The following is a 12,972-nucleotide window of genomic DNA, read 5'->3' as shown; positions in this document are numbered from 1 at the left end:
TTGAAGGTTAATTGGCTATATGAAAGTAAACAATAAAATGGATAAAAGTAAATAATACTAATTTCTTTAATTCACAACTTTTTCTTTTCACACCCACTGTGTACATTCAGATGTATGTGTTTAATGGAACCAGGAACCACTTCTCTGATTCTGCCTCCTCCAATACAAACATGTCCTGTGCATGACCCTTCATAAGCAGAGTGGCTCCGGAATTGACATGGGCTATGACAGTGTTTCCCAACATTTTTTGAACCGTGGCACATTATTCACATTTACAAAATCCTGGGGAACATTGAGCGGGGGGGGACTAAAAAAAAGTTTGGACAAAAAAAATCTCTCTCTTTCTCTCTCTCCCTCTCTTGCTATCTCTTTCTCTCTCTTTCTCTCCCCCCTCTCTCCCTCTCTCTTTCTCTCTCCCTCTCTCCCTCTCTTGCTATCTCCCCCTCCCTCTCTCTTTCCCTCTCTTGCTATCTCTTTCTCTCTCTTTCTCTCCCCCCTTCCCTCTCTCTTTCTCTCTCTCCCTCTCTTGCTATCTCTTTCTCTCCCCCCCTCTCCCTCTCTCTTTCTCCCTCTCTTGCTATCTCTTTCTCTCCCCCCTCTCTCCCTCTCTCTTTCTCTCCCCCTCTCTCCCTCTCTCTTTCTCTCTCCCACGGTTACTGCCTGCTGCCGCCGCCGCCGCCACCGCCATCACCCTCCTGCTGTGCGCCGCCCTCCTGCTGCCGCCACCCTCCCACCAGGCCCCAAAGCTGGAGCTTCCCAGGCCCCACCAGGTGACTGCTGGTGTCGCCAGGGAAGCTCCAGCCGGGCGGGGCGCTGCAGCTGCTGGAAAACTTGGAAGGTGCAAAGAAGGAAGCTCAGCTTCCGGTCTCACAACTTTTTGCTCTTCGCAAAAAGTTGCGAGACCAGAAGCTGAGCTTCTTTCTTTGCGGCACATCTGACCATGTCTCGCGGCACACCGGTTGGGAAACACTGGGCTATGAAACCATTGTGTATGCGGGGTGGTGGTGGTTGGGGTGTGATGGTGAAGAAGGCTCACTCTCAATACAGTTTCCTCTTGATTTTTGCAATCTTAAGCCACTGTTTTAGAAGGGAAAAAAATATCAGAGTTCATGATAACAGTTCTGGAATCTTTCTGTTGTTGGGAGACCCAAGGCAGATAATGCACTGTAATTTTCACAATGCTTAGAATATGAGCACACATCTCCAAAGTAGGGTTGAGGGTGGGGAGAGAAGCTTCCTCTTTGATCATATTTATATGATGTCTTTTGTTTCCTGCAGTTTCCCCTTGGGGTCCAATTTTTTCCTGACCCCTTGACTGCTTTGGTATGCCACACAATTTTGAATGCAACCCAAGCCCACAAAAAAGGTGGCCTAAATACCTTTAAAAAATCTTTGGAAATAATTCATATTGCTGATCTTCACATTTCCTCTCCTGTACTAAATTTCTAAAGCTTTATTACAATGCACATTTATTTGGAAACATCATAATGTTTTCTTCTGAGTAGGCATGGGGCAGATGCCCACCCCTCTCTCCCACCCTCCACACACAAACACACAGATGCAAGTGCTTTTGCAAATGGATCCTTGAAATTTGGGAAAAAGGAAACAATGAAAAAAAACCAAAGGCTTGAAGCAAAAAGGGGGAGGAAGAGAAAAGTGGGAACAGTGTCAGAATGGAAAGCAATAAAAGCCACATCTTTATTATGACACAGGAATCCAAGGGCATATGAAACATGTTTTTTCAAACAACTGAATATTAAATTGTCGTAGGACATGAGCCAGGATAGGCAAAAAAATAATAATAATGAAGGTAGGGTGTGGAGAGATATAGTCTATTTTCTTAACCCTCCCAATAATGTTGCTGTTGCCAAGAGGTCAAGGAGGACATGTACACCAATGCTCGAGGGACATTGTTTTGGCTAGGATCTTTCATTTGTAGCGTGATAAATGCGTCTGTCTGTGTCTAATATATATCTTTAGTCATCTGCTAATGGATCCTCCTCAGGAGGTTAGGAAAGATTGGCTGAGTTCACACACTGCTAAGCCAAAATCAAGCAAATCATTATTATGGCTTAATCTGTTCTATGAACTGTATTGTTGAACCTTCTGAGGGTCTGATTTTGTCTCCATCAGCAGGTAAGTCTCCACTGACTCCTCTTCTAAGCTTAACATCTGATGGATTGCACAGAGCTTCACAACTCAAGAGAGGAAATGAGGAGGGTGGTCTGGAGGAGGCAGCGTAGTTTTCTGTCGGCCTCTAATCTGTTGTGTCTCCTTGATTGTAGAGAACACGGAGGTGACCTTCTCAAAGATATGGGAAGGACATTAGCCAAACATTAGCTCAGTCTGGGAAAACAGGAAAGCATGAGAAAGAAACTTAAATTTGACCCTACCTTGGCTCCCTTTGGTACAACCGGGTGGAATATAGAAGAGAGAAACACTGCTTGGCTTTCAGGATTCTATTATTATAGACAATCTCACTACATGGAGTTCCAGTATCTTGTGTGGAGTCTGTTTTCCTGACTGGGCCCACCTTGAAGAGCTAACACTGGTCCAGGACCAAAATAATGGTTATGAGGATTGTTGCTGCCACAAGAATAACAGCACTTTGCTCTCTTAATCCTGAGCCATGCAGCATTTAGCTGACCCTTAATCGTACATCGAGAAATACCTATATATCACTATATGTCAGATTTCTGAACCACTAAATACTCATGTCTAAAATTCTCGGTCATCTAGTCATGAGCTGAAGAAGCTTCTTGGATGAGAAGCTAAATGTCTTTTTTTTTTTACAACCCAGAAGGTCCAATTTCTTCTTGAAAAAAAAAGCACATTTGGGACTAAATATTCATCTATTTGAAAATCATTATAGGAACCCTCCTTTAAAAGAGTTATAATGCTTCAATAAGGCATTATTCACATAAACCCCAAACGTTTAATCCTATTTTCAGCAACTAATATCTATTAAAACATAATTTTAAAAAAACAAAGGCACAATTAAAGGAACATGTAATGCAATATTTAAAGTAGTGGGAATGGCACACCAAAGTGTGCTTGAATTTTCACTTATCTGAAGTTACAGAAAAACTGAACTCTTGGGCAGGGACTTCAAAATGTTGGGTACCTTACTCAAGAGAAAGATCTCCATAAAGCTACCTACAGCCTGCTACTATCCTCGGGTCTATATGACCCGAAATAAAATTTGAGACCCTGTAGATTATTTGTCATGCAGATCTGAAACTTGTGATTAATTGACTTTTCCTCATTTGAGGGATTTCTTAGTATTAGTGTGGGTTTTTTTCTGTTTTGTTTACTTTTTGCTACATGCTGATTGTTACATTTTGTTACACCCAAAACAGTAGAATTGTGTAGTAAATGCGAACACAAGAGCAGGGTTGAGATAATTTTTCAGTATGGCTCTTGTCCCAAAGTCTAGCACTTCATAAGATTAGAATTTAGATAATCTTCGACTTATGATCACAGTTTGGACCAGAATTTCCTTGCTAAGCATGTGGCTGTGAAGTGAGTGGCACCAGATTTTATGATCTTTTTTTGCCACATTTGTTAAGTGAATTACTGCAATTGCTGAATGAATCATATGGTCATTAAGAGAATCTGAATGCCCCAATTGACTTTGCCAGAAGATAATCTCCATTCATGGGAACATGTTACTCAAAAAACTACTTCTATGCATTCATCCAGTTTAAACTGTTCCATTTTATTGCCAAAATACATATTCCACTGAGTTGTCATCTATGCTTAAACACAGAAGATCTTATTCTGAAATATTACAATGTTAGTCTGGATGGCCTAGAAGTATAAATATGGCTAAACATTTTAGCTTACTCAAATACATACTTTAAGGTTTTTTAATTTGCACAATATACTTGCAGCACTGCTTCTTGCTTTGATGAATTGCATAAGCAAGCACTTCCAAATTACTCTGTTTCCCAGGGCTGAATTATTATTATTTTTTTACTGTTTTGTAGAACTTAGCATTTCCTGAAGTGCTTTGAACATTCTAATTTATGACAAATAAGTTGCTGTAGCTGCTTTTAGTCTCATTTATTTGAAATATCTAGCAAACCAACCTGCACCTCTAAAAATTAAGGAAGGGAACCTTCTTCAACAATATGAAACAGAAAGGAAAAATAATAATGATTTTTTAATGCTTTTGAGAATATGATCAATTGTATAACTGTTTAAAAAATAATTCTACCATTTGATAGATGAGATAAGATAATTTGCATATATTCACAATAACCAGAAATTATGCTCTTGATTGAAAGAATATAGTATTAGAAAATTATTAAATAATATTTAACCTGCTTGGACTGAAATTGAAAATTACACAAATCTAGAGGTGTTATTATTGTTTTGGCAGAGGAGACTAAATGATGCAGATGCTACGAATGTTTTTGTTGTTATAGTATCTGCCATGTAAGATCATTTCTTCCTGTTCATTGCTCTATTATTGATAGGTTTGCCAAACTGGCTCTTATAACATGAATAGGTGCATTAGTATCACCCAAGGGTAAAAAAGAAGTCATACCCAACTGCCATGATAATGTCAGAAGGAGATTTTTGTACACTTTGCTTTTTTAAATTCTGTAGTCTTGAAAATGCTATAACCTTGTGCAGAATTGTGGCATTTCCCAAAATATGAATGATCTAGATTACTATACACCAACAAAACCACTGTACTTTCAGATGAAATTTAAATATGATACATACATACAATCTGAAAATGGTGCCAAAGATTTATGTATATATTTTAAACAGGGATAGGTGTTGTGGCCTGCCAGCAATCCGTGCAGCTGGTAGCTGATTCCAACAGTGAAGAGGCTGATGTGGTGATGTGGCAGCAGCTTTTTCAGCTGGGACTCGAGTCAGACAGTGAGGAGGCTGGAGAGGACTTGGTACTAGAAGCAGAGATTTAGCCAAGGCCTTCAGAACTTCAAGGATCTCCCATCAGTGATGAGGAAGAAAAGGAGGAGACTATTTTCAATGCATGAGCACACAGAGCTGCCAAAAGGCAGGAATGGTTCCTCACGAGGAGGTCTCCTCAGGAGTAGGGCTTGGGGCTAATTGGTCACTTCCCTAGCCTATTTAAGGGATGAGGGCAAAGGCAGCAATTTGCAGGAAACAACATCATTCATATTCCTCTATGTCTTGACTTCAGAAATGTCTGATTGGCTCTTGTTCTGTCTCTTCGCATTTTTCCTGCAAATCGTTTCTGGGCATTTTGCCAACCACTATGATTGCTATTATCTACAAGTCTGTTTAGTCAGAATTGAGTTATTATTTCATGGACTCATGCTGGCTGTTAATGAAGTTGTTGTTCAGAAAAGACTGCTTTACACTGTATTTGTGCTTGACAACTACTAAAAAAGCTAATTAATAGTCCTTAATTAGTAAACTAAGATTTGTCCAGACTTTGTGTGTGCTGTGTCCTTTGTGGGCCGTAGTTTGGGCAGAACAATAGGGTGTGAGAGGTTTTTTTGCATTTGGCCTCCTGCTCTTCCCCATGTCTTCCTATTTTTATGTTTATTTTTTCAAGTATTCAGAAATCTGTTCCAAAACTTTATACTTCTGTCTATCCACCCATTATTTTAAACTTTGTTAACCAATCTCTTGCAATAATACATAAATATTAATATAAGACATACCATACTTTTGTGCTGTTTTATCAATTTTATTTGTTAAGAATCAGTATTTTATTTATTTATTTATTTAGCCTGACTAGAATATATCAGGATGGAAAACACTCTTGTATTAATTTAAAGATAAAAGGCTAATATAACAATATATGGAAAAATCACATGCTTTTTTATACTTGGGTTCATATTCATTGCTCTCAATTCACCTTAGGAATGATTTCAGATATTTGATTACTTCTGGATATTTTACAAAAAATAGCAAGGATCTTTTAAAGCTGTTGACCAAACTATGAATAAAATACTCCTGACAGTAGAAGTTAAATATTAAAAATGTAAATACATTAAAAGTATTCTCAAATGAGGAGGAAAAATACTTATACAAAAAGGAGAGTTATTTATATGAATTGCTTAGAGCAGAAAATATATGCATGACCTGGATATGCCTCTTAATGGAAAGAATCCAATGTCAAGATACAATTTCTTACAGCATTCTTAATAAAATTACAGTTCATACTTGGATGGGTATCCCTACTCCCTATCTTTGTAAATAATCCTTGTGTAGCTCAACTGGGTATGACTAGTATTCAAAGTTCAGATTTCAATGAACATCTGGAATAGCTGAAGTGCTGAACTTGTTCAATGAGCTTCATTTCCAATTTAAATATTTTTTATCAGGCAGCATTACATTGCCTTGCATTTTTCAAATTTGCTTTGGATGGATAAGTTAGGAGTCAGGAAGTGGGAATTGAATCTGCATATGAGAAGAAGTCTTTTGATGCTGAATGTTGCAAAGGTAGGATACAAAATCAGTTATTTCTGATTATCTGACACAACTCTTACAGTTTCTTCTCAAGCTGCTGTTTTAACTATTTACTCTTGGACTTCATCGTCAGTTTAAAGGCTGCATAAATATCACATTTTAGTTATTTGAATGCCATTTTCCCAATATTTGTATAAATAGGACAATCTATCAGAAAATATATCAGGGAATTTAATTAAATCAGGTCTTCAGATTTTAGGCAATTTTAGAGATTGAATTCCAACATAGATAAGGCTTCTAATTTCTCTAGATTTTCCTTTATCAGTTATGTAGCAATGAACTCTATCACTGTGATGATAAACCTATGGCACATATTCAATTCAATTCAATTCAATTTATTAGATTTGTATGCCGCCCTTCTCCGAAAACTCGTGGTGGCTCACAGAATAAGTATAAAAACAAAGCATACAGAACAAATCTAATATATTAAAAAAGTACAACTAAAAACCCTATGTAACACTCAGTCAGACAGACCCATCACACCATACATCACATTTATTGGTAAGAGATGCAAGGTCTAATTGCCCCAAGCCTGGCGACATAGATGAGTCTTAAGACTCTTGCGGAAGGCGAGGAGGGTAGGGGCAGTACGAATCTCTGGGGGGAGCTGGTTCCAGAGAGTCGGCCCCCCCACAGAGAAGGCTCTTCCCCTAGGCCCCGCCAAATGACATTGTCTAGTTGATGGGACCTGGAGAAGGCCAACCCTGTGGGACCTAACTGGCCGCAGGGATTTATGAGGCAGAAGGTGGTCCCGTAAGTAATCTGGTCCGATGCCATGTAGGGCTTTATAGGTCATTACCAACGTTTATGCCACAAATGGCATGCAGAGCCCTCTGTGCGGGCACACGAGCCGTCACCACAGCTCAGCTGCATCACACATGTGCATGTGCCTCCCGCCGGCCAGCTAATCTGTGTGCATGCGGGGTCATGTGTATAAATGTTTATATTGGGTTTTTAAACTGTATTTTTATTATTGTATTTTTAATTGTTGTATGGTGCCCTGAGTCTATTTGGAGAAGGACGGCCTATAAATTTAATTAAACAAATAATTAAACAAATGTGTGTGGGGTTGCATGTATATGCAGGGAGTGGGGAAGCGCAGGAAGTTTGTGCACAGATGTGTAGGATGGGGAGAGCGTTGGGGGGGGTTTGCACATATGTGTATGCTGGGCACGTGCTGGAGTGTGCACATATTTGGGACACGCACGTGTGCACATGCAGGGGCCAGGAGTGCACATACGCAGGAGGTGCCAGTAAGCCATCACTGTAAGCCTACCATTTTTAAAGAACATTGGAACAGAACGAATGTAATTCTCATTAGGATTCTCATTTGGCTGCCAGACGTTCAGCAGTTCAAATCTCACCAGGCTCAAATTTGACTCAGGCTTTTATATAATTGAACGGGTCCAAAGATGGGCTACAAAAATGGTGGAAGGTCTTAAGCATAAAACTTATCAGGAAAGACTTAAGGAACTGTATAGTCTGTATGACAGAAGGGAAAGGGGGGACATGATCGAAACATTTAAATATGTTAAAGATAAGGTTCAGGAGAGAAGTGTTTTCAATAAGAAAGTGAACACAAGAACAAGGGGGCACAATCTGAGGTTAGTTGGGGGAAAATTCAGAAGCAACATGAGAAAATATTATATTACTGAAAGAGTAGTAGATGCTTGGAACAAACTTCCAGCAGACATGGTTGGTAAATCCACAATAACTGAATTTAAACATGCCTGGGATAAACATATATCCATCCTAAGATAAACTACAGGAAATAGTATAAGGGCAGACTAGATGGATCATGAGGTCTTTTTTCTGCCGTCAATCTTCTATATTTCTATCCTTCTGAGGTGGGTAAAATGAAAACCCAGATTGTTGGGGGCAAATGATGGCTCTTTAAGCTGCCAGAGAGGGCTGTAAAGCACTGTGAAGTGATACATAAGTCTAAGTGCTATTGCTGTAAGTTTACAAAGGTCCTAAATATTTCTGTTGAAGAGAATTTTCATTTGTGATTGCTGTTCCGTTTGGGTTGCATAAATTGCCCAGGCTTACTTATATACATATACCCTGTTTCCCCGATAGTAAGACACCCCCGATTGTAAGACGTATTGGGGGTTTCAGGGGGGTTGGCTAATATAAGCCGTACCCCGAAAGTAAGACATATGTCTTACTTTTGGGGAAACACGGGGGTATTGCCAGGGGGGGGAGCCCGATGACGTTGCTTCCAAGCTCCCCGTGTGCCCCTCGCCTTCGCCTCGCTGCGGCGCCACCACCTCTTCCCCGGCTTGGCAAAGCGAAGGACGGCGCTGGTCCGAAGCGAGCCGAGCGGGCGGCGGCTTGCAGCGAAGGCGCTCGTCCCAGCAACCGAGTCCTGCCGAGGCTCGGCTGCAAGCGGCCAGCGAGGCCGACCAGCTCCGAGGCGAGCGGCCGGAGCTGCGCCCTCCTTCGCCCGCCTCCTTTCCAGCAGGCAGGTGGGGCTGCCCAATTGCGCAGAGCGGCTCCTCCCCTCCAGACACACGCTTCCCCGACACGCGTCTGTGGCTCCACGCGTGCACGCCGCTTGGAGCCCTGAGGTTGAACTTGGAAAAGGGCTCATGAGGCTCCTGTCCTGCGGCTGCCCTTCTGGACTCTGGGGAGATGCCTTCGGGAACGCGACCCTTTCAATTTTTTTCCAATGTAAGACATACCCCGAAAGTAAGACGTAGTGGGGCTTTTGGGGGTAAAAAGAAAGTATGACACTGTCTTACTTTCGGGGAAACACGGTAGCCCATTTATAATAAATATTTAAAACAACAACAACAACAACAACAACAAAAGATTCAATTTACAACCTTACATCCATGTACTGGAATCCCGACTTCTTTCTAGGCACGAATAGAATGGCATTGTGAAGGAGATACATGACTATGTTGCATAGGATGCAGAATATTTACATGTGCTTATAAATTTGAACAAATAAATTTTACTTACCAGAATGAAGAGGCAACTAGCGGCAAGCCACGTATGTTCAGGAATAGTAGAAAATACTGACAAAATCAAGCAGCCAAACACAAGGAGAAAGCTGTAAAACAAAAAAGGGCAAAAACAGTTGAGGCCGGTGAAGCTGAAGGAGAACTTTAAACATGAAAATAAAGATTGTATGCTGCCCAACTTTCAACCAAGGAATTATATCCCACTAGAGTAGCTTATTAATGCCATCCAAAGATATAAAACCATGTTGCTATTCCTTTAAAGATATGATAACACTGCGGAAAAGGGACAATGAGAGTAACTTCCATTACATGTGTACATAATAACCATACTTATTTTATAAGGTTGCTTCATGATTTATTTTTGTGACTTGTTCACCGAAAGCTCTTAAAGAAATGATTGAAATAAAGCCATACAAAGAAATTTCCACTCACATAACTGAGCTTTTTTAGGCCTCCCCCAATCCTATTGCCTTTTAAATGTCTACTGCCCATGGGAAAGACACATTAGCAAAACAAATTGTCCCTTATTCCTTTCCTTAATCTGCTCTGTACCCTAGCCCTCCGTAGTAGATGCAGGACCGAAACATTGATCTACAAGACTTATTTTAAATATCTGCACCCTGAAGATTATCTTCAAAGCTATAAGCACTTTATAACAAATGACGGTAAGGCAGAGGTATATAACACACTCTTCCATGCACTATATGATATAAGGCAGGGGTCCCCAAACTTTTTACACAGGGGGCCAGTTCACTGTCCCTCAGACTGTTGGAGGGCCGGACTATAAAAAAAACTATGAACAAATCCCTATGCACACTGCACATACCTTATTTTAATGTAAAAAACAAAATGGGAACGTACTATTTGGGGGGGGAAAGAAGTCTGAGATTCATATATGTTTATGTTTTGTTTTTAATTTTCTTTTGTTAACATCTGATTGGTTATACAAGGTTTTCTTGGTTTATAGAAAAATATAGAAAAATATTTATAGAAAAATATATAAAGAAAGAAGAAAGCACTTTGGCATAATGGTTAAGTTAGAAATATAATTGGTGTTGTACTTTTAGAAGGAACATTAAGGAGGGAATTTAATTAAAAGAAAAGTATGTACCTGGATCACAACATTAGAAAAAAAAACTTTTGCAACTTTTTTGATGATTGATATTAGTTACTGACAAAATACTGCATTTTATTCAGGGAAAATTAGATGGTACATTGTATTGTTTGAATGTATGTTGAGAGAAATTTTTTAAAAAATTTACACCGCCCCCCCAAAAAAGTCCTTCCTTCCTCCACCCCTCAATTCATTTCATTCTTCCTTCCTTCCTTGTTCCCTCCATTTCTTCTTCTTTCTTTCCCTCCCTCCCTCCTTCCCTCCTTCCCACTTCTCTTCCCTCTCCCTTTTTTTCCTTCTGTCTCATTTGTTTTGTTTCCCTCTCCCTCGTTCTTTCCCTCCATCATTTTCTCATTTTTCTCTTTCTCTCTCTCACATTCCCTCCCCCTCTCACTTGTTTTCTCTCCCTCTCTCTCATGCTTTCCTTCTCTCTCTCTCCTTTTCTTCTCTCTTCCTTCCTCTCTTCTTTTTTTTTCTGCCCTGCAACACGCCGCGAGCCAGTCGGCTGCAAGCAGAAGCTCCAAGACAGTGGCACCAACGTCGGGTCGCAGTACATTGCTGGCGCTGCGCTGGGCATGGGCACGGACTGGCACTGGCCCACTGGCTGGGCCGGGACAGAGGTGCCAGCCCCATGCCCAGCGCAGCGCCAGCAATGTGCGGCGTCCTGCAACACATCAAGCTGCCGCCGGCGCCAGTGCCTTGCAGCCAACCGCCCCACCGCCACCCCACGCAACTGCTCAGTGCCCTCCCGCTCGACCCACGTTTGGCTGCGCCACCTTCGCGGCTTGCCCTGCTGCCCCGCGCCCGCCAGAGCTGCCCGGTGCAGACTAAGTGCGGGGCAGAGTAGGCGGCGGCGGTGGCTTCAGGCCCACCCCCAAACTGAGCTTCCTTTGGCTTTCTTCGAGGCAAAACTGCAAAGCTCACCTGCCGCCTCGAAGGAAGCCAAAGGAAGCTCAGCTCAACGAGGACCGGCTGTTGGTCTCTTGAAGCTGCAGCCGCCGCCGCCCACCAAGGAGATCCCTTCGCCCGAACAGAGGCGGCGGCGGCGAGCTCAAGGAACCAAGAGCCGGTCTTTCTCCGCGCTGAATTGTTGCAGCTTCTGAGGCCGCCTCCGCCTCCAGGCGAAGGGATCTCCTCGGTGGGCAGCCTCGGTCCGAAAAGGACCGGCTGTTGGTCCCTTGGCGGAGGCAGAGGCGGCCTCAGAGGCAATTGTTGCAGCCTCTGAGGCCGCCTCTGCCTCCGCCAAGGGGCCAACAGCCGGTCCTTTTCGGACCGAGGCTGCCCACCGAGGAGATCCCTTCGCCTGGAGGCGGATGCGGCCTCAGAAGCTGCAACAATTCAGCGCGGAGAAAGACCGGCTCTTGGTTCCTTGAGCTCGCCGCCGCCGCCTCCGTTCGTTTTTTTTGCGTTTTTTTTGCACCGGTGAGGGAGAGAGAGAGCGGGAGAGTGCTGCTTTTTTGCTTCTTCGCTGCCCGCGGGAAGAGCCGGTCTTGTTTACTGCCCCCTCCAGACGCTCTTGCAGGGCTTCCAGGCTCCCCGCGGGCAGCGAAGAAGCAAAAAAGCAGCACTCTCCCGCTCTCTCTCTCCCTCTCTTTCTTGCGTTATTTCTCTCTCACACTCCCTTTCTATGTCTCCCTCTTTCTCTCTCTCTCTCTCTCTCCCTCTCCGCAGCAGACCCCCCACACGCCAAAAGTGCCCAAGCGCGCGCAAACCTCACCGGTGCAAAAAAAAAAAAAAAAAAGCAAAAAAGCGGCACTGGAGGGACAAAGACGGTCTGCAGCTGAGCGTCTGGAGGAGGAGGAGGCGGAAAGCCAGGGGGCGGGGAGGAAAGCAATTGGCCAATTTCTTTCTCAGAGGAACTGTTGCTGCTCTGCCATAGGGTGCTTTCCTCCCCGCCCTCCTGGCTTTCCTCTTCCTTGCCGCCGCCAGACGCTCGGCAGCAGAGTGGAGATGACATTCGGAACTTAGTATATTATAGATGGTAAAATCTCGTACGCTGCCACGGGCCGGGTAAATGACCTCAGCGGGCCGCATCCGGCCCGCGGGCCGTAGTTTGGGGACCGCTGATATAAGGCTATGAAACACCAACCACTCTACCATGGGCTAAGGACTTTTTTGCACTCCTTCTTACTGATGGAAACACAATCAACTTCTAAAAGTTTTCCTCCAAATAATATCATTGGGATTTTAAATTCTTTTCACTAACTGATTGTCAGCGGAACTTACTGCTGGCAGCATTTGTGGAGAGGAGGCGGCACACGGCAGCTGCCATTGTTGGGCAGCTCTCTCCAGGAAGTGGGCGATCTCGTGAGGAATTCACAAGATTGCACATAAGGCTCAGTGTGGATGCGCTCACAAAGACTGCTGGGAGAGGCAGGGTCAGTGAGAGGCTTTTAAGGCCGCCTTGCT

General features: G+C 42.9%; 1 protein-coding gene across 2 annotated transcripts in view; it reads right to left on the bottom strand.

Moving 5' to 3' along the window:
- KCNQ5 (potassium voltage-gated channel subfamily Q member 5) overlaps positions 1-12,972 on the bottom strand; it is a 408,684-nt gene that overhangs the window by 117,667 nt on the left and 278,045 nt on the right. For both annotated transcript variants that reach the window (XM_070733060.1, XM_070733061.1), the window contains exon 2: positions 9,448-9,538. In XM_070733060.1, coding sequence (XP_070589161.1) covers positions 9,448-9,538 — 91 coding nt within the window. The remainder of the gene's footprint in view (positions 1-9,447; positions 9,539-12,972) is intronic.

Source organism: Erythrolamprus reginae, chromosome 1, assembly GCF_031021105.1.
Source record: "Erythrolamprus reginae isolate rEryReg1 chromosome 1, rEryReg1.hap1, whole genome shotgun sequence".
NCBI lineage: Eukaryota > Metazoa > Chordata > Lepidosauria > Squamata > Dipsadidae > Erythrolamprus > Erythrolamprus reginae.
This window is presented reverse-complemented; position numbering and strand designations above follow the sequence as displayed.